Source organism: Rhineura floridana, chromosome 10 (genome assembly GCF_030035675.1).
Source record: "Rhineura floridana isolate rRhiFlo1 chromosome 10, rRhiFlo1.hap2, whole genome shotgun sequence".
Taxonomy (NCBI): domain Eukaryota; kingdom Metazoa; phylum Chordata; class Lepidosauria; order Squamata; family Rhineuridae; genus Rhineura; species Rhineura floridana.
This window is the reverse complement of record NC_084489.1, coordinates 91,282,972-91,305,299: the sequence shown is the minus strand read 5'-3', so window position 1 is coordinate 91,305,299 and position 22,328 is coordinate 91,282,972. Positions and strand designations below refer to the sequence as shown.

General features: G+C 49.3%; 1 protein-coding gene across 1 annotated transcript; it reads right to left on the bottom strand.

The window, feature by feature from the left end:
• Window positions 1-1,689: 1,689 nt before the first annotated feature.
• LOC133364798 (transmembrane protein 176A-like) lies at window positions 1,690-18,254 on the bottom strand. Its single transcript, XM_061585638.1, has 7 exons — window positions 18,035-18,254; window positions 14,285-14,562; window positions 13,534-13,668; window positions 11,120-11,173; window positions 10,732-10,965; window positions 9,395-9,505; window positions 1,690-2,016 (listed from the first exon to the last, which is right to left on the bottom strand). The coding sequence occupies exons 2-7, from the start codon at window positions 14,504-14,506 to the stop codon at window positions 1,927-1,929; spliced, it is 846 nt and encodes a 281-aa protein (XP_061441622.1). The 5' UTR covers window positions 14,507-14,562; window positions 18,035-18,254; the 3' UTR covers window positions 1,690-1,926.
• Window positions 18,255-22,328: the final 4,074 nt, after the last annotated feature.

Sequence of the window (22,328 nt, the reverse complement as noted above, 5' to 3'; positions counted from 1 at the left end):
CCCACCCTATTTGGGGATTCTGGTTGTTTTTAGTTGTTTTGTATTTTAAGATTGTTGTAACCCACTCTGGGACCTCTGGGTGAAGAGGTGTGTGATAAATGCTAATGGACCATGGGAGGTTGGAAGATTATACACATCTTTGTGTATATTGTTAAACCGAACAAAGGGAAACCTGATAACATCAAATGTTGCTGGTGCCTTTGCTGACATCTTTTCAGGGCCAAGTAAAGATTTATTTCCCACCCACCCCCAGGCTTTTGATAGACTAAGGTGATGCTGTTTGTTATGAGGGTGCTGCCAGAGCTTCCTGTGGTTGTATGGGGGTTGTGGTTGTTGTTTTATTGTATGATTAGTTATTTGTGTTTTTAACAATGTTGTAACTGTCACTTGAAGACCCTTCTGGCAACAAGTGACTAACAAATCTAATTAACAACAACATCTCTGGAGGTAGATTGCTTCTGAACATGGAGGTTTCCTGTAAGCGGAAAGAGTTTTCCACAGGTGGTGCAGGTAGGAGGAAGCTGCTGGAAGAGACTGAGGGCTGGGGGAGGTAGCACTGAGTTTCCCCAAGAGCCAGGTGAGATGCAGCTACTCTTCACCATGTTGCTTTGCACAGTAGTTGGATTCAGCAATTTGGCAGCTTCTGGAAGGAGCCAAGAGGCCTTGCGCTCAGTGGTGGCTGGTGCCCATTGGGGCTGGCAGGGTGGAAGGCTGAGGGGCCAATAGTGGGTGGAAACAAAGCCAATGAGAGGCGGAGCCAACTCATTCTAATTTTGTCCCCCCCCTGAGCTCCACTACAGACAACCTTGAGACTAAGGGGGAGGGAGCTGGCAGACGGGGCCACCGCCACCCTGACTGACTGTAAGTAGGGAGGCAGGCAGGTGGGAGCTGGCGGAGGGCAGAATAAAGTTGGTGGGGCAACACCTTGTTTACCCTAACAGACCAGCCTCCATGGCTTTGACTGCCCCTTCCCTGGGGGCACAAGAGGGCCCTAGGCAGGCCGGTGGACCATCCTTGGAAGAAATGCCCACATAAAGGCAGCCTCTCTAGGAAGAAGATTCCAAATCTGGCCTGGGCCTATCCACCCAGGCTTGCCATTGGCTCCTCCTGGGCAAGAAGGTGGAATGCCTCTGAATACTGGGAGGAAATGGAGGGGACAGTGGTGTTGCACTTGGATCTTGAGACAACAGGATGCTGGACTAGATGGGCCACTGGCCTGATCCAGCAGGCTCTCTTAGGTTCTTATGGATGTCCACATCTGGAGGCCAGAAATCCCCTTTTCTTGGCAGGGGGAGCAATGGGGTGGTCTGTCTCCATCATGCGCTGGTGAGAGGGGGTGTGGAAGGGGGCCTCCCAGAGGTCTCTGGGGAGCTGCTCTTGGGATCAGGCAGCCCAGCTAGATGGGCCTTTGGCCGGGTTCAGCAGGGAGATCTCCAGGGTGGCTTTCTCACTATTTGGGGGCCAGTTGAGGGAGGAGGCACTTGGGCCCCTGGATGTGAGGCTTCCCCAGGGCTCCCTTTGCCCTCTCTGGAAGCAACATGATGTCAGGCCACCTCCAGGAAGGGGCAACTGCTTCTCTCATTTGTCAAGGAGGGCCTCTCCCTCCCCCCCACACCCCCAACCACTGACTGGGGCATTCCCATGCTTTGTGTATCCAGCTGGGTGACCCGACCATCAAGCACTTTCAGCCTCAATTCAAGAGCCACTTTAATGAGTAAATCTGCAGCAAAAGCATTCCTTCAGAACTTTCTATTCAAGATAAGCACTGGGGGCAAATGCAGGCTGAAGGCCAGCGGGGCTTCTGGCCACTCGCTCACAAGGGTGAGGTGGCCCCTCTCAGGCACACAGGCAAGCACAATGCAGGCGGCATCCCAGCAGGGCCAGCAGGCTCCTTCGCCCCCCAAGAGGGAAACTGCCCCCCCCAGCTCAGGCAGTGGCGTCCTCCTCCTTGGCCGGCACCTCGTATGGAGGGGGTGCTTCTGGGTCCTCCACCAGGGCATAGTTCTCACCATGCATCTGCAAGGAGGAAGGCAAGGCAAGGCCGGGTCAGTGCATGCTTGGGAAGGAGGCACAAGCGGGCGCCCCATTCCGACTAGGGTGGGGTTGCACTGACTGCAAACGCCTTCCCCACCCCAAAAGTTCAGGCCTGTGGTCTGATGGTGCTCTTAGATCTGCCCCGTCCCCCATGACCCAAAGTATATTTTAATCAGCTGCAGCTAACAGGCTCCAGCAGAGACGGCCTGGCCGTGGGCATCTGCAGGCAGGCGACATCTCGGACAGCTACAGGGGCTTCAACTCCAAAGGGCTGATTTTGACTTACACAGCCCTGATACAGCACCCACCCTCTTAGTAACATTTTAATTTGGGAGGGATTATTTTCTCTCTCCCACTTCCAAGAGTAACTTAGTTCTGGGGGCGTTCTGTCATTCTCTCCCCCGGACAAAAATGAGGAGGGAGACCTTGAGATGAGAAATAAAATCGAGGAAGCATCCAGACTAGGAAATGTTGTAGTAATGGGCGACTTCAACTGCCCTGACATAGGCTGGCTATCTACGTACGTGTTCCAGTCAGAACAAAATGTGCTCCCACAAGAGGCAGTGATGGCCACCAACTTGGATGGCTTTAAAAGACAAACTCATGTTGGAAAAGGCTATCAATGGCTACTAGCCCTGACAGCTATGTTCTGCCTCCTCAGTCAGATACCGTCTGCCTTTGAATACCAGTTGCTGGAAACCGCAGGAGGGGAGAGGGCTCTTGCACCCGGGTCCTGCTTGAGGGCTTCCCATTGGGGCACCTGGTTGGCCACTGTCAGAACAAGACACTGGGCCATTTTTAGACTTCCGGGAAGGGTGACTTCGCTTGTGCCTGCTTTTGAGACGGGCTCCCACCGCAGAAGAAGCTTATTCAGATATAAATCAGTCAGAACATTTTTTTTTTTGACTGATGAAATTTCTCCCGGGCAGGGAGAAACGTAGAGATCAACCTCAAAAGCCTGTTTTTGTTGGGAGGACTGGATTTCATTAATTTATGAGAAAAGGTCCAGCCAGCAATGCCGGATGGACTTCCGAACAAGCTCTATCTGATTAATGCGATACGTTTATCTTTTCTTCAAAGAGAAAACGGACTAACAGGCAAGCACCCTTCTTTCTATTATTTTTTTTACTTGGTTTAAATTGTTGCAGCAAAAAGAGATTTGTCAAATGAATCAGCTTTAAAGAACTTCTGGGTGAGCTATAACTCTTCTCTGTTATTCACGAAATTAACAGCTTATCTCTGTTTCTATTGCAAAAAGCTGTCCTGGAAGTACATTCTAAAGATATAAACAGAAGAGGGATTTCTATTCTGAGGAACATTATATTGTCTGGGACTATTCTCTTTTTGGTCTATTTTATTTTGACGAATCTGCTTCTTCACGACGCCACTAACTGTTTTGATGCTGGGAACTAAATTTGTTTTGTATTCTTGAACATAGAGAGATAAGGCAGGCTGCTCTGTTTATACTGTGATGTCATCAAGCCTGGAATATTAACCCAATTGTTGCTGAAATAAGAAGTGGTTCTTCTTTATTTTTGTTTTGTTTTGTTTTTGTGGTTTTAAAAATGGCAATCAAGAAAGGGGCTGAGAATCTGGAAGTAATTATGTTTCAGAAAATAATGGATGAGATTGAGATAACGAAACAAACCCTGCGACAGGGCAGTAAGGAGCTGAAAATTGAACTGAGCAAAATGACGCAGGAGCTTAAAGAAATAGGGGATCCTGTGAGAGAGGAGAATGAGATCAGAGATGAGAAAAGAAAAAATAAAGGGAAGATACAAGCCCTGGAGATTGGAACAAATGTGGAATTGGAAAAAGATCTGGAGTTTATGGATATTAGAAATAAAATCTACTGTTTGGAATTTAACGTTATCTCTGAAGAAATTAATGAAGATATTAGAGATAAAGTTATCAATGGCTTGGATAATCTTCTGGACTGGAATGACGTGATGGAGCTTGATACAGAGAAAATCTATGGAATTAACTGCAGCCATGTGACAATGGAAAAACTCTCAAGAGATGAGCCAGTGCAATTTGTAAAAAAGAAGAACAGAGATATGACTTTACAACAATATTTCAGCAACTTATTCAGAATTGATGGCAAGAAAATATTTGGGATAGAGGAAATTCCCATCAGACTCTTATTATATGACTATGGCTATGACAGCAAGATTATTATGGAATACTGATAATGGAAGATTGGACACTGAAATTACTGGACTTAACAGGACTATTGAAGATGGAATTAATAGGGATAATGGAATAATGGCTATTGAAATTATTGGACCTAACAGATTTTGATGAGATGGATTAATCGATATGTTTATTTGGACTATGGTTATGACAATAAGATTATTATTATTATTAACGAGATGGATTAATCGACATGTTTATTTGGAGAAAAATTGATAGATATATTTCTTAAAGAATTGAAACCTCTCTTTGACTTTTTGTGGAAAGAATAAAGTAATGTTTATGAGATTTGATGATTAATTAAGATAACTACTGGAGGAAAGTGATTTTATAATATAATTTAAGAGACAGGATTGTTATATATTGTAGACCTATAACTGATTTGATCTGCGACAAATGGGAAGTCAACATTTTATTTTTTTGTTTAATCATTTTTGTTTTGTTTTTTGTCTTTGAATGTTTTATGATTTTGTTTTGTATCTTTTATGAAAATTTGAATAAAAATTATTGTAAAAAAAAAAAGAACAAGACACTGGGCCAGACAGGCGCCCTTTGGCCTCATCCAGCTGCTTCAGGCCTCTTTAGGTTCTTATCTGTGGGTGGTTTTGCTTTTCCCCTCCCCTCCCTGTCTGTGCTCCGTTCGCTTTTTGCTTTGAAAGGCACGGCGTGTTTAAACTGGTTACTCTGATTGGCAGTTGGGCACTGGTGTTTATGGCTCCGGGTTGGAGCCTGAGCAGTTAGGAAGATGGTGAGATAAAGTTGCTTACTGCCGTTCAGAGTGAGGGTCTCACAGGTGCAGAGCTGCCCCCCACCCTGAGTGTGAATGGGGAGGGGAATGGACACACCATTAATTTATCTTTACTTCAATTCCAAGGCTGTTTTGAGTTGTTCTCTGCTTAGCTGTCTGTGTTGTACAAAGTGATTGGTTGGGATTTTGGAAGAGTATGGATTTGATAGCATAATGCTGTTTTAAAAGGTTTTTATTTGACGATTAATATTCTGTACTGAACTTGATTTCTTGTTTTGTATACTGGTTTGAGGTTTATTTATTTTTGCTTTGTTTTTGAACCCTGTTCTGATATCTTTGTACTGTATTCAATCCCTTGTTGCCTGCTGCTCCTGAGATTCCTTTATACTGTATCTGATTGTTATATCTTACACTGATTTTCTTTTTTGGTATTGATTTCTATTTTTCAGTACGGTTTTGTTATTTGACTTTGTACAATGTCTTGAAATTATGTTTGTTGTACTTGATTTTCTGCATATTGCTTTGAGATAAATAAAATAAATAGATCAAACAACTTGGGTAGATCAAGGAGCACCTGACCCCACATGAACTTGCCCAGTGCCTCAGTTGGTCTTCAGAGGCCATGTGCTCGCATCTGAGAGAAGGCTATCAGCAGCAGAGCCACATAGCAGAGTTTCATCCCACGCAGCGAGTCCAGGCCACCAAGAGTTTGCTGGGTGTGTGGGAAAGGTGAACGGGAGGGAGAGGGAGGAGAGGTCTTAAGTACCTTCAGGCAACTACCTCTGCCCCCTCACCCTCCTGCTAGCCTTGTACCTGCCTGCAATTTGCCATTCATCATCTGGTACACACAGCCCAGCAGCTGAGAACAGCAAGATTTGAGGACTCTGCAGCTGCTGCCAGTTAACTGCTATTAGCAGCCGAGCTAGATAGCACAGCCACATCCCAGACAACGGGCTGCCGTCTGGAGGGTCGAGTCCAAAGGGGTGGCACAAAAAGGTACAATCCCTTTGGGGTCATCACTTCGGGGCTGGAACAAGGTGAGGGCACCATCCCATTTTGGCTTCGTGTTTTGCTTTGCTCTCTTTCTCCACCGGTGGGTATTTGGTCCTTTCCATGGTATATAACGTGCGCTTGTGGTGTGTGAGAGGGTGAACTGCCTGATACACATTGGTCTTATGTTTTTTGGGGTGCCCAGTGTGAGAGACTGGTGCGTCCCAGAGAGCTCAAAACTCCTGGATGGGAGACGGGTAGAGATGTGATTGTGGATGCCCCAGTTGCGAGATGGAGTGGGACGCCTGCGTACTCGTTTTGTTCCCTTTGCTGGAGGGTGGGTATATCTAGGGCAGACTGTATTGTGGTCTAACTGTTGTGGAATGGTATCTGCATAACCTGGTATAATGATTTTCTCTCTCTAGCCAGAGTGTTTCTCTATATAGGATATGTCTTGGAGGAAGAATACTGGAAGAGGGGGTTGTTGCACAATCTATCTCAGTGATTGAGGGGAGGGGTAGGCATGGCAGAAGGAGATGTTGGAGGGGTGATGATAGGTGCTTGCATCTCATATCCCCCTCTGGGGCCTCCCCTATCCTTGATACTAATGGCTGCTCTACCACTGCTCCCAACAGTCTGGGGCTTCTACAGCTGAACACCAGGTCGGTCCATAATAAAACCAGGCTGAGCCATGATTTGATCATGGATGAATGGGCCGACCTGGCGTGTTGTCACCGAGACCTGGGTGGGAGAGCTGGGCAGCCCGGATCTGACTCCGATCTGCCCACCTGGGTACTGGGCACGACAGCAGCCCAGACTGGAGGTCTGGCTGCAGGGGGAGGAGTTGCTGTAGTCCGTAGGAGCTCACTCTCTGTCACCGGGAAATGGCTCTCTCTTGGAGCGGGACCGGAGGACCGACATCTGGTGCTGGGCCAAAGAGACAGATTAGGGATGCTGTTGTTGTACCGCTCACCCTGCTGCTCCACAGCCTCTCCGACCAAGCTGGCTGAGGTTGTCTCGGGTGTGGTGTTGGAGGAACCAGAACGGTGGTTTTGGGTAACTTCAACATCCCTGCTGACAGCACCTCAGGTCCAGCATGGAGTTCATGGCAACTATGGGACTGTCTCAAATGGTCATCAGTCCAACACACAGAGCTGGGCATCCCTCTGTCTAGTCTTTGCTGCATGTGTGGAGGGTGGTGGTCTGGAAGCTGCATCTGGTGCAACATGCAATGGTACAACTGCTCACTGGGGCAGGACATCACCAACATGTCACCCCACTGCTGAAAGAATGGCACTGGCTGCCCATTAGCTACAGGGACAAGTTCGAGGTTCTGGTATTGGTGCACAAAGCCCTATGCAGCTTGGGACCAGGATACCTGAAAGACCGTCTTACCCCTTATATACCCAGTCGATCACTGCGCTCTGCAGGTGAGGGCCTCCTGCAGATACCATCTTATACGTTCTGCACAACATAGGAAATGGACCTTTAGTGTGGCGGCACCTAACCTGTGGAATTCCCTCTCCTTAAATATTAGACAGGCGCCATCTCTGTTGTCTTTTCAGCACCTACTGAAGACCTTCCTCTTTCAACAAGCCTTTTCAGTAAGACCTTATCCCAGTCTGTGTCTGTGTTGGAATTGCTTTTTAAGACGTTTTAAAGTTGTTGTTTTTAAAAAGACATTTTTAAAGATGTTTTGTTTTAATATGTTTTTTAAGTCTTTTGTTTTTAAGATGTTTTTGAGTGCTTTTAGTGTTTTTGTTTGCTGCCCTGGACTCCTTCTGGGAGGAAGGGCAGGATATAATATCTAATAAATAAATAAAAATAAAAACTGGTGGGATGGATATCACCCTACTGTCATGGGCAGACCACTTCCTGGTGAGGTTTGGATCTGCAGCGACAATTCTCCCCTGCAGGGTTGGAGGACCAGTTAGGATGGTCCGCCCCTGGAGACAGATGGAATCCAATAGATTCCTGATCACTCTTTTCCATTCTCCAGTGGATAGAGCAGGTGATCCTGTTGAGGCCCTACTTTCACTATGGGATGGTGAGACTCGTAGGGACACTGACATGATTGCTTCTGAGGGCACTCTCCGGTGCCATGGAGCCCATTTTGCTGCTTGGTATACTGAGGAGCTGTATAATTCCAGTTAATGCAGCTTGATGATGTGGGCAGGATGCCCGAGAGACAGGCAAGTTACCTGTTCTAGATGGGGTCACGCTCCCTCTGAAGTAGCAGGCCGTAGCCTGGGGGTACTCCTGGATTCATCTTTGTCACTGGAGGCCCAACTATCCTCTGTGGCTACGAGTGCCTTTTACCAGCTTGGTCCTGTTCGTCAGCTACAGCCACTCCCGGACAGGGATAGCCTGACCGCTGTAGTCCATGCACTGGTACCGTCGAGGCTGGATTACTGCAATGCACTCTATGCGGGGCTGCCCTTGGGCCTGACTCAGAAGCTTCAGCTGGTGCAAAATGCAGTAGCCAGACTGCTGATGGGGGCACATGCCTGACAACATGACACTGCTCTTAAAACATCTGCACTGGCTGCCCATCCACTGCTGAGCCAGTTTCAAGGTCCTTGTATTAATTTACAAGGCCCTGAACAACTTAGGTGCAGGGTAACTTAAGGAGCACCTGAACCCTTCTGTCCCAGCTCAATCACTGAGATCATCTGCAGGAGCGGCACTGGTCATCCCCCAAGCTGGTAAAGTTCATTTAACATCCACATCAAATTGAGCCTTCAGCGTCTTCAGCCCAGTCCTCTGGAATGCTCTGCCAACTCAGATGTAGCGGGCGCCCTCTGTTTTGAACTTTAAATGCCAACTGAACTTTCTGTTCTGCCAGGCTTATGCAGGCGATTAAGAAGATGTCTTCTTGCAATAGTTGACTTTTGTTTTTCTTGTATTTTTAAGTTTTTTAACTGGTTGTAAACCACTTTGATGTTTTAACAACATAGTGGAATACAAATACATAAATAAGCAAGCCCTTTTTCTGCGGTAGTCCCCCTCCCTGTTTAGGGAGCCCCCATTCTCAAAGAGGTTTGCCTGGCACTGCCTTTATTTTTTTCTTCCAGAGGAAAACATTTTTCTTTTCCAGGCATTTTAGTTCTGGGTTTGGAGCTGCATTTTAATGGTGTGTTTTGATCTGTTGCTGGTGGGAGTTTTCTTGGATTTTATTACATCTTGTGTCAAAGGTTAATGCTGCTGACCTTGGAGGCGTGTGAGCGTGTGTGGGGGCAACAATGTCATAAACCCTTGACTTAGATGGTTATTCTTGTGTTGATGCAAGTGTGGAGAGTTTCCCATTTAGCTGTAGAACTCCCCTCAAAAACTCTACCTTCAGCCACTCCCCAGAGTGCTGTGGGTCAGGGCCCGTCTGCTTGGTCCCAAGAGGCCCAACCTCCCACCTCCCCCATCCAATTTCCGTACCAGCAGGGAGCAACAGATGTGTTGGAGGCCATTTCCCAAGCAGAAAACTGCGATTCCAAGAGCCGTGATGCAGATGACGAACAGCAGGATCCGGACACCAGCGAAAATTTTCTGGGGGGGAATAGAGAGGAGGTCATCTGCAGGTCAGAGGATGGGGCAGAACGTCATCCCCCTCCCCCCGCAAACAACTGCCCCCATGTGAACTGTCTGCGGCGCATCTGAGCCCCTCCCTATGGAGGGTCCCTATGGTGACAACAATGGTGCCTTCATGCTGGTGCTGCATTATTTGGGGTGGGCAGAACATAGGACGCTGCCTTGTGCAATGTCAGAGAGGCGGTCACAAGAGAAGGTGACCCTAATTTCACCCAAGCCCCCTTTGGCTCCTCTTGGCAACTGGCCTTCTCTATGGGGCAGTTCAGCAATGGAACCGACTGCCTAGGGAGGTGGTGGGATCCCCTTCACTGGATGTCTTCAAGCAGAGGCTGGACAGCTATCTGCGGGAGATGCTCTAGCTGTGGATTTCCTTCTGTGAGCAGGGGGTTAGACTCGATGGCCTACAAGGCCCCTTCCAACTCTAGGATTCTATGACCTCTTGTTGGGAATAAAGCACCAATGCGTGTTACAAGTGACCTGAACTAGTGGGAGGCAACAGACAGAAAGGCAATCTATTCTTCCCTCTGCTGAGTCCTCCTCGGAAGTGTTTGTAGTTTTCACAGGCTTTGCTCCCCCCTTCCTCCCTTCTCTTCCCGTCTTTGTTCTCAGTTAGGCTGTGAACACACTAGTCGCCAGGGCAAAGCATTTCTATTAACCACACCTGGAGAGGGAAGGGGTTGATCAGTCAATCAGTTGCAAAATCCCTTTGAAGCTGAATTTTTTTTAAAAAGCTGCTCCCACTTGGTTTTAGGGGCTGGGTTTGACTAGCGCTGTGTGCCCCATTCTCAGAAGAAAGAGGTAGAGACACACTGGAACCAGCAGAACAGTGAGCGTGCTTCTACCCCATCCGTAACGGCTCTCTGAATGGAAGCCGCGTGGCTGCCTCAGCATGTGTGACTTGAACTCTTTGTAATAATAAACCACTAAGTGTCTTCATGCTTTCAACTGCCAGTCTCAGCACTCCGCTGAACTCTAACCCCTCCGTCTCTGCGCCCCTTGGCAGCTGCACTCCTCCCAGTCGTGCTGCCCTCTGCTTGGCACAGCCCACCTCACAGGGCTCCTGAGAGGCTACACAGCATGCAGGTTGCAGAGTGCATCCCTGCCCTCCTCTAGACCCCACAACCCCACTCCCTTCCTGGCTCCAGAAACCAGACCCACAGCCCTGGCCGCAGGAGGTGACTCACCCAGAATGCCCACATATGCTCCTCGCACAGCTGCACCTGCTTCTCGTCGAAGGTGCAGGGGCTGGGGGTGGGTTCGTCCCAGGACCTGTAACGGGGTTCATCCCTTTGCATCCTGCACATATCTCTGGTGTAGTAGGGCTTGTTGTAGATGTTTGGCAAGTCTCCCACGCCAGTAATCAGCGCCATCACACAAGCCACGAAGCTGGCCAGGTGGAAGAAGGTGGCCAGATGGACCTGGGAAAGGAGGGAGAGGGACAGCCGTGAAGGGGTGGGCAGCAGGGGAGCAGCCCCAGCCCCCTCCCTTCACTAGAGCCAGCATGGCCAAGGGTGGGACAAGAGGCCCCTGAAGCAGGGCACCCCCCTCCCCATGTGGCCCGCCTGCACTTACCCAGCTGCCACCGCGTCTGTCACCCACCACAGAGATAGCACCGGCTACGATGAGCTGGGGAGGAAACAGCTGTGTGAGTGGGCTGCCGCCTGGGCTCCAAGGCCACCTCCTGCCACAGCCTAGGATCTTGCCCTTTACTGTGTCTGACTCACTCATAAGGAAGTGTGCAAAGGATTGCAGCCTTAGTATCCTGATTATCCAGCTGGGGATCTGTGAGCTCAGGCTGGGCCACGCCACTTTCACCAAACATAACCCATCTGTCATCTTCTTCCAGGGCACTCTCAGCTGGGGAAACGATTAATTCATCTTCCCAGCATCTTTCTTCTAACAATTCTCACCTCAAAAGAGGATGTTGTAAAACTGCAGAACGATCAAGGGGACAGAGCAACTCTCCCGAGAGGAAAGTCACGTTTGGGGCTTTTTAGTTTGGAGGAAAGGTAAGTGAAGGGAAACATGATACGAGGTACAAGATTATGTGTGATGTGGATAAAGTGGAAGGCCATGAGGCCACCCAGTGAAACTGAACACTGGGAGATTCAGAGGGGAAACACTAGCCAGGACGGCTGTGTACTCTCTCCACTGTCGGAGGCTGTATACTCCTGAGTGCCAGTCGCTGGGGGGCCCGAGTGAGAAGAGGGCTCTTGCACTCTTGCACGTCCTGCTCGGGTCCTCTCCTATTGGGGCACCTGGTTGGCCACTGTGGGATCAGAGGCTGGACTAGATGGTCTCCCTTTGCCCTGATCCAGCTTCAGGGCTCTTATGTTCTTTTCCTGAAGTTGGACGGTGCTTTTCCTTATTTACATGAATGTTTTAAACACAGCTCAGTCATAAAACATGAAAACACCCTGAAGTTCCTCTGATGGGACACTCCTGGATGGGTGGGTGTCGTCCTTTCTTGCGATGGTATGTCGGAGAGTCGCAATGCTGGGAACGGAGAGTTCTAAGCGAGCTTATGTGTGTGTGTGTTTGAATCTTTGCTAAAGATTATACCTTCCCTGCAAATTAGTCAGACAGAGACTTTAAGCTTTAAAATAAGAAACAACTACTTTATTCTGGAAGTACATGCTTGATAGGAAAGAGTCCTATATCTAGCTAACTAGCTAAGTTGGAGCTGCAAACACTGAGCCCAGTGCTTGCCCTCATGCTTGGAGGAAAGGGAGAGGCAAAGGAATATGTCTGCTCTCCCTCCCGAGAGAAAGAAGGAGGTGTACTGCCTTCAAGTCGATTCCGACTTATGGCGACCCTATGACTAGGGTTTTCATGAGGCTGAGAGGCAGTGACTGGCCCAAGGTCACCCAGTGAGCTTCATGGCGCTGTGGGGATTCCTGTGATGGGACACTCCTGGATGGGTGGGTGTTGTCCTTTCTTGCGATGGTCCACACCAGTACAGAGCACCACCAGTTCTTTTCTGCTGCTGCTGCTGCCCATGGCAACCATTTTGCGCTGGCACTCACGGCATTCTTATCACAATATGAGTACTGGCACCCCAGTTTTTTTACTAAAAAAGTACTGGGCGGGTGCATGATGTGTGGTGGCCCAAAGCTTATTACGGAGTGCAGACCCCTACTTCCTTATACTTTTCTACCTATTTTGGCCACTGTTAGCATAGGATTGCCATGTCTGATGATGTACTGTGCCCCAAAGAAGCATTTGGGCCAAACATAAACATGTGTTTAAAAAATGGCTTTTTTAAAATGTGCTTTTTAAAATTTGTATATTTGTTTTTAATGTTTTTAATTGTTGTAAACAGCCCAGAGAGCTTCACCTATGGGGCGGTATATAACTGCAATAAATAAATAAACAAACATAGTTCAATGCCTTCCCACAGAAGACACTCTCCTGGAGTTGCAGATGTAGAATTTCAGGTGGCCCACAGCTTATCATGATGTGCACCCGTGAGTTCCTTATCTGACATTGTCATCTGAGACCATCACATGTATGAGCGTAGCTTTGATTGGTGAAAATTATTGTGGGTGTCAAAGGGGGCGGTCTCCTGGTCATGGAGATGCGTACCAAGTAGACCAAAGCTTATTATTTTGGGGTTCAGAGGGACTTTAGTTCTTTTTCATGTTTTCTGATCGAGCGGCAATTTGAACGTTTGTGGGAAGAAAAACCCAACTCCAGACTTCTCCTCTCCCGCCTCGTTCTTTCCACAACCACCGTTATTCGGAGTTAAAGCTCTTTTGCTTCATTACTTGTGATGCCTCCACATCCCAGAGTTACCAATATCCCCCCGGCCACCAAACAAAAAAGCAAAAAGAAACCAGACAACAGGCCGTGGGGCCTCCCTGACCCTCGCCTGTGCAAGAGAAGGAACGGGGCTCTGCCTGCTCCCTGGGTTCCAAACTGGGATCTCTCCTCCCACCTTGCAGTTCCAGGGTAACAACGCCTCTTTTCAGCTTTGCATGACTCACCACACACCCCAGCCAGAAAGGGGAAAAATTCCATATTGAACGAAATTCATAATATGGCATCAAGCCGTCATACACCCCTAAGCTCATCGCCCATCCAAGGCCAATCGACATCAGTCCCAGCAGGATCTGGGTCCCCTGCAAGGCAAAACAGGCAAGAGAGACCCACTTTGAGGGATGCACTCACTCACATGCCCCCCCACGAGCCAGGACTCCCTCCCCCTGACCCTCCACAATTCAGCCTCCTCCTCCGAGAAACTCCCACCCCATCTGGGATTAAAGGACTACGGAGTCGCCAGGCCAGCAGCGCATTAATTTAACACATGGCTCTGAACCCACGTCTATGCTGAACATCGAGGCTCTGCCCTGCAATAGGCAGCAGGAGGAGATCTCTCTGAGCGTGTACAGAGCTCCTCCCAGCCAGCACTCAGACATCTCTAGCAGTGTGTGCTTCACTCCCCCAGTGCCTCTCCTCTCACCCGTCCCGCAACTGGGTGACCCCCCCGCTCTGATCATCGTCTCCAACTCCAAGTCACGGGCCACAAATCTGCCTCCTCTCCAGGCACTGTTCTTTGGCCACAACGTTCGTGCTGGAGAAGGGAGTCCAGCCTGACTCCTCCATCACCCCTCACCCCACAGAGGTGCTTCCCCTCCCCTCTTCACTTCTGGCTGAGCTTGGCCACCCGCGTCACCCTGGCCCTCAGAGCACTGCCTCTCCCTCCAGAACAGCCCCCTTGTGCCCCACAGCCAGTACCCCCAGCATCTTCTGCTCCGCGTTCCACTGAGGCCCGGCAGGGGGGTCGACGGCGGCCTGTGAAGTCTTGGGGGCAGGTTGGGGGGGGCGCCTTCTGGCTGCCAGAGCCTTGCAGAGGTAGGACAGCGAAGACTCCTGGCTGATGTTGATGTTGACAACAGTCTTGCCTGAGTCCTCAGCGGCCACCTCAGGCCCATTCACCTTCACTGTGCTAGTGGCCATCCTTGCACCTCTCCTTGGGAGCCCCACGAAAGCAAGATGCCGGTGTACGATGGGTCCTAAGGTGGAGCAGAGGGTGTGAGTCAGTCTGAAGGGTTCATGGAAGAATGCAATGAGGATGAGGGGTAGGATTTCTCTCTCTCTGTCTCACACACACACACAGAGCGCCCTCCCTTTCTCCAAGTGGCAGGCTGCTGAGGGCAACCTCTACCCCCAGCTGAGGGGAGGAGCCTGCTGTGGCTCTCCAAACATTGCTGGACTCTGTCAGGCCATTAGCCAGCCTGGCCAATGGTCAGGGATGACAGGAGCTATAGTCCAACAACATCTGGAGGGTCCCACAGGGTCCACATCCCTGTTGCACATGGTCAGTTTTCTTTGGAGACTGAGCAAGCAGGTACTGGAGACGGGTGGGACAGACCTCCCCTGCAAACATGAGGCAGTTTTTTGCCTGCTGAATCATCATGGCTTCCCCAGGAAGCCTGGAGGGGATGCTGAGAATTCTCTGCCCGGCAGAACCTGCCGCTCCCTCTCACACCTCTGTAGTTCCCAGGGCTCCCTGGGCAGAGGCCAGTGGGGTCTTTGAGGCACGTGTGCAGGCTAAGGAGGGCGTTGAGGGTTGCCAAGCAAAGGAAGAGTGCCCATCCCAGAGCAACACCCGCCCAGAGCTGCACACGCGCACATATCCCGAGTCCCCCCTCCCCTGCCCACCTATCCCTGGGCAGAGCAGAGCTGACCCTGGGAGGGCACAAGGGCCAAGCCGGGAAGCTGCCGCCGTCCTTACAGCGTCTGAACATACTTGGAACAGGTGCAGAAGGGATCCATCCATCCGCAACGTCTTCCAAGAAGGGTGGGGCAAGAGTTTAGACACTGACCCTTTTGCGCTCTTTTTAAAAACTCCCTTGTTGTTGGGATGTGTAATCTCTCTCCTTAATCAAAATTGTATTCATATTGGCCAGAATAGATGACTATGTGACATATAGGGACTGTTGCATTTGTTAAATTGACCATAGGGAAACAGACGCTGCTTACTGTTTTAAATTATTATACTGATACATGTCAGTGAGTGACTGAAATGGTACAACTTCAATCATATTTCGGTATGGTTTAGCGTGTTTTGCTTGTATCTGTCTTGTTTGTCTATTTTAACTGTATGTGTATGCAAGCGGCCAGGTTGACTAACGATCAATACATTTGGTTGCAGGCACCGTTTGTTTGCTTGTTTATTGGCATGGCTCATTTGCCCTCCCCTTCTGGTACGGGGGGGGGGGAAATACATAAACCAAACAAGGCACCACGAGATCTAAACTACCCACCATCATAACACATGTAGTACAGAAACAGATTACCAAAAAGAGCTCAGGACATCATTTCCTGGAAGGAGGGGACCTTCCTGCACCTCTCTTTCAGCTTTAACAAAATCAGCACTGATTAAATGATCAGCCGGAAAAGGGCTTAATAAAATGGCCCCCGTTGTGAAGGTTTGATGAAGAACGTTGTGTCCCTCTACCTCGCAGGGAAGTTGTGCTAGCCAAAAAGTCAGACCTTCTCGGCCTGGGCAAAGGCAGAAGAGCCACAGGAGGAGATCCAGGGCATCCAGCGCTGGACGGATGAGGGCAGCGGCCCAGGGGTTGTGGGTGCTGCATGAAAAGCGAGGGAAGGAAGTGTGCGTGTTGCTGCAGGGCGAGGGAAGCGCCCCGGACTCCGCTCAGGCCCTACTTCCTCCCTGCAAGGCGTGTTGCAGCCAAGTAGAAGGGAGGCTCTTGCACCACACCGGGCGGAGGGGAGGCAGGATCGCAGGAGGAGGCCATCCTCTGCCTGCAGGAACAGTTGGGCCTGACTCAGAGATTTACACAGCAAATTAATTTGGCTATGCAAATTACTCCTGAGCACCCTCATCTTACTCTGCTGCTGTTAGCTCCCTTCTTTAAGTAAGTCTTGCCCCTTACATACCCAGTCGATCACTGTGCTCTGCAGGTGGGGGCCTCCTGCAGATACCATCTTATCAGGAGGTCCGTCCTGCACAACACAGGAGGAAGCGGCCTTTTAGTGTGGCGGCACCTACCTAGTGGAACTCCCTACCCTTAAATATCAGGCAGGCGCGTCTCTGTTATCTTTTTGGCACCTGCTGAAGATCTTCCTCTTTGAACAAGCCATTTAAGTTGAGACCTCTCCCAGTCTGCGTCTGTGTTGGAATTGCTTTTAATATGTTCTTAAACCTTCTTCTTTAAAATGTTTTTAATGTTAGATGTTTTGAAAGCTTTTTTTAAGTAATGTTTTTGAGGATGTTTTGTTTTAAAGTGTTTTAAAGTTTGTTTTTATGATGTTTTAATGTTTTTGGTGCTTTTGTTTGCCACCTTCAGCTCCTGCTGGGAGGAAGGGCAGGACATAAATCTAATAATAATAATAATGAGTAGTAAGCCAGTCAGTCTGTGCTTTCGCTATAATAAAACTGGCATGCATATTTTACATTGAATCTTGATTTTTATTTCTGTTTTGCCCAAGGTGCTGGACCTCTGCTTTGCTGTACTCAATGATTTGAAATGCTGCTCTCCCGTAGCGGATCCCGATTTCCTGTACATCGCTTTGAGGTTCCTTGAACACGCAGCGCTTAAGTAACTCAGAAATAAACACAATTTTGCGCTCAGGTGGTTGAATCCAACGCTAGTGCCTGTTTAGGTCCTGAAGAAAATACTACCTGGTTTTTGCGGAAAGAGGCCTAGCTGACCCTTCTGCAAAGTAGAAGCCGGGGCCTCAGGTAGGTTCTCTCGCCCTTCCCTTTGGCCTTCGGCCTCCAAACTTCCTTGAGCAGGGAGGGGAGACGCCGGCAATGGGGTCTCCAGGGGAGCCCCGCCCTCCGTCTTGGAAAGAGCGTCGTCTGTTTTCCTCTCTTGTTCTCCTGCACCGACGTCCGGGGGGCGAGGGGGGCAGCGTCTCCAAGCAGCAGCGAGAGGCGGCGGCTAGCGGGGCGCAGGGAAGGGGAGAAGAGCGCTCAGCCGGTTGCAGCCGAGAGCTCTGGAAAGGCGCGCGCGGGGGGGGGAGCTCTTGCGGGACTCGCAGCCCTTCTAGAGGCCACCTCGCCAGACGCGTGAAGCGCCGCCTGCGCCCTCCTGCCTGCGCTCGGACCCCTGAAGTTTCTGCCGCGGTCAAGCCGCTAGTCCTTAAGGTGGTCGCTTTGCCATCCTGCCCGCCCGAGCCCGCGTTCCCAGGCAGGCACCTCGGAAACCCCCTAGCCTCCCCGCTCGAAGGCCGCCTGCTTCGAGGAGCGCGGGGCGAGAGGCTAACCAGGGTTATTGCCATAGAATTGGGGTGGGGAGAGGGAGTCCCCCTGAGCTCCGCGAAACTCCTTCCTTTAACTCCGGGGGGTCCATATAAGGCTTGGGGGGTCACTCACCCCAGCCTGGATCGAAGAGGGGGCACATTCCTGCTCTGCAGAAGAGCCCACCCCGGAGCCTCCCCTGCCCGGCCGGGCCCCTCCCGCCTTGGCCCAAAAGTCTGTCCGCCCCCTCCCCCCCCGACGCGGGAGCTGCTCACCACCACGGCGCGCCTCGGGATGCCGCCGCCGCCGCCTCCTGCTCTGCTGCCGCCCGCGTGGAGGCCGAGCCCTTAAGGCGACGCGCCGCCCCCTCGGCTTTCCGGGCAGGCAGGATTGCGTCAGCGCAGAATCCCTGGGGCCCGGAGGAGGCTGGAGCTGGGCTTGAACAACGCCTGGCACTGGCCCGCTTGAGAGTGCCGGAAAGGCCAGAGGGTGGAGCAGCCTCGCAGGAGACGACGCTGAGTTGGTTCCCTATTACTTATTTGCTTGAAAGTTCAAAACACTAAAAAAGAAGAAAAGTTCACAGCTGCAACAATTCCAAGCCAAAGTTAACACGTCTCTGACCCCCAAAATATTTGTTGGGGTCCCCCATAACATATATCGCTGTGGTCAGGGGACTCTCCCCGTTGAGAATAACAATACATTTATTGCATCAAAATGACCAGGCTTCGGAAATGCTCATAAATGCATAATGATGTGTAAGATCATAGGAAATAAGTAACTGGGGATGCCCTCCCAGCAATCTCCTCTAGACCAGGACAAATCAAACACTCCAGGAAAGGGGAGGGTGTCCTCTATGAGATGCCAATGCATCCCACCTGGCCCAGAGCATCTGCTGGGCACAGGGCACGGATGAGGGCATCTCTGTACAACCTAAATGGACAAAAACACACAGAAACAAGCAACTGGGGGTGCCCACCCCACAATCTGCTCTGAGCCAGGACAAAGCATATACCCCAAGAAAAGAGAGGGTGATAGATAATGACATCAATGCAAAACAATAGCAAATCAATGCAAAAAAAAGATAATGGCATCAATGCAAAAGAAAAACAGAAAAAATGCAAAAACAAATAAGTAACTTGGGGTGCCCTAGGCCAGGACAGATCATACACCCCAGGAAAGGGGAGGATGTCTTCTACAAGATGCCAATGCTTCCCACCTGGCCCAGAGCTTCTATTGGGTGCAGGACATGTATAAGGGCAAAACCAAAAGAAACAAACGAATATAGTATCTAGGGGTGTTCACCACAAAATCTTCTTTGGGCCAAGACAAATCAAACACCCCAGAAAATTAGGGTGTCCTCTACGAGATGCCACTGCTTCCTGTCTGGCCCAGAGCTTCTGCTGGGTGCTGGGCACGGCTAACGGCATCTAAGCAAAACCAAGATAGACAAAAATGTGTAACAAAATAAGTCACTGGGGCTGCGCACTCCAAAATCTGCTCTGGGCCAGGACAAATCACACACCTCATGAAAAGGGAGGGTGACCTCCATGAGTTGCCAATGCTTCCTGGCCCAGAGCTTCTGCTGGGTGCCACGCATAGATAAATGCATTAATGCCGAACCAAAATAGATGAAAATGTGCAGAAAGAAAAATTGGGGTGCCCACCCCAAAATCTGTTCTGGGTCAAGACAACTCATGGATCCCATGAAAGGGGAGAATGTCCTCTGTGACATGCCAGTGCTTCCTGCCTGGGCCAGAACTCCTTTTGGGCGCAGGGCACAGATAAGTGCATCAATGCATAACCGAAAGAGACAAAATGTGTAGAAAACAAATTAACTGGAGGTGCCCAACTCAGAATCTGCCCTGGGCCAGGACAAATCATACAGGAAAAGGGGAGGGTGTCCTCTACGAAATGCCTGTGCTTCCCACTTGGCCCAGAGCTTCTGCTGGGCTCAGAGCATGAAGAAGTGCATCTATGAGCAAGCAATATAGAAAAAAACATACAGAAACAAGTAACTGGGGGTACCCACCCCAAAATGTACTCTGGCCCAGGACAAATCAAACACCCCAGAAAATTATAGGGTGCCCTCCAGTGCTTACAGCTAGTGCTTATGATCTATATGGTTTTTTAAATGTTTAGTTTTTGTATTGGTCTGCCCTGTTACTTACCTTGTTATAGCTCAGTTATTATTACTTTTAAAAGCCACTGATGTTGGTGACAGAAGGACTCGCGGCAGGGTCAACAAACACTGATTCCTTGAAGAAGATGTAATTTCATAGATGACACTCTAAAATAAGCATGGTTGGCATCTCATAGAACACACTCTTCGGGATGCATAGAATTATTATTTGTGGTGCCCCAAATCATCTTTTAGGATGGGCACCCGAGTTTCTTTTTTTCTTTCCTCTACATATCCGCTAGTTTTCTAATGCATATATGCCTTTGTCTGTACCATATATACAAAAGAAGCTCTGAACTGGGTGGGAATGACTTGTAGTTCCCAACGCATATTTTGGGATGGGAACCCACAGTTCCTTTCATACGTTCTGCACTGCTTGTTGTGCATAGATGCACATATCCATTTCATGTTTCCACAAGAAAATCCATGCCAGGCAGCATGCAGTGGCATTTCGCTGAGGACACTCTCCCCTTTGCTCAGGTGAATGATGTTTCATGGCCCACAGCTGATATTGGAGTGGTCACCCCAAATTGCATATTTTTTCTACTTACTCTTCATTCTTTTAGTTCTGCATAGGTGCCCTTATGAGTGTCCTGCACTGAGCAGAAACTATGGGCCAGGTGGGAAGTACCGGCATCTTGTAGGCAACACCCTCCTGCTTCCTGGGATGAATGATTTGTGCTGGCCCAGTGCAGATTTTGGAGTGGCCACCCCCAGTTACTTATTTTTTCTGTGTGTTTTTGCCTATTTTGGTTGCATGTAGATGCCCTCATCTGTGCCCTGCCCTGCAGAAACTCTGGGCCAGGCCGGAGGCAGTGGCATCTTGTAGAGGACACCCTCCCCTTTCCTGGAGTGTATGATTTGTCCTGGCCCAGAGCACATTTTGGGATGGGCATCCTCAGTTACTTTCTTTCTGCATGCTTTTTTCTATTTTGGCTTTGTATAGATGCCCTTATTTGTGCCCTGCGCCCAGCAGAAGCTCTTGGCCAGGCAGGACACATTGGCATCTCACACTCACCGTCCCATCTCCTGGGATGTATGATTTGTCCCGGCCTGGAGGAGCTTTAGGGGTGGGCACCCCCAGTTACTTATTTTGTATGATTTTACAACATCATTATGCATTTATGAGCATTTCAGAAGCCTGGTCATTTTGATGCAATAAACTTATTGTTATTCTTGATGGGGAGAGTCCCCAGATCACAGCGATATATGATACAGGGTACCCCAACATATATTATGGGGTTCCGAGACATGTTAACTTTCCTTTGGAGTTGCTTTAGCTGTGAACTTTTCTTCTTTTTTAGCGTTTTTAATTTTCAAGGAAATAAGGAACTGGGAACTAGGAACCAACTCAGCGTTGTGCGTCAGAGCAGAAGTTCTGGGGCCCGGAGGAGGCTCTGGAGCTGGGCTTGAGCAATGCCTGGCACTGCCCCCGCTTGAGAGTGCGGGTAAAGGCCAGAGGGCTAAGACAGCCTGAGAGGGTGACATGGTAGATCTTGCAGTGGCAGCAGGCGGCATGGCCTAAGGGGGCCTGCCTAGTTCACCTCCCAGTCCTCACCCTGCCTTTAGAGCCTTGTACTTTGCTGTTAAATGGCTATCCAGCAACTGCTTTCATGCTGGTACTTATTTCTGTTTCTGCAGTGATGGCTAAAGCCACCTAGGATGCATTTTATTAGTTGCAGTGTGCAAGATATAAATAAACACCTTATATTGTAAAGACTCTTCTGGTGTCTGAAATCTGACTCCCAAATAGAAACGTTCTGGTACCTCCCATTTATGTTAATATTTTCCTAATGCAGGGGTTTACTCACCATTGATGGTGCTGCAGGATTCTTTATGGCTCTTATATATCTTTTTAGGCTTTCAACACTGGCTGTGCAGGAGACTGGTGCTTTTGATATGGTTTCTTATATATCCTGGAACTTTACATCACTTTTGTTGTTGTGGCCTTCAAGTTGATTTCGACTTATGGCGACCCCATGAATCAGCAACCTCCAATAGCATCTGTCATGAACCACCCTGTTCAGATCTTGTAAGTTCAGGTCTGTGGCTTCCTTTATGGAATCAATCCATCTCTTGTTTGGTCTTCCTCTTTTTCTACTCCCTTCTTTTTCCCCCAGCATGATTGTCTTTTCTAGTGAATCATGTCTTCTCATGATGTGTCCAAGGTATGATAACCTCAGTTTCATCATTTTAGCTTCTAGTGATAGTTCTGGTTTAATTTGTTCTAACACCCAATTATTGGTCTTTTTCGCACTCCATGGTATGCGCAAAGCTCTCCTCCAGCACCACATTTCAAAGGAGTTGATTTTTCTCTTGTCTGCTTTTTTCACTGACCAACTTTCACATCCATACACAGAGATCGGGAATACCATGGTCTGAATGATCCT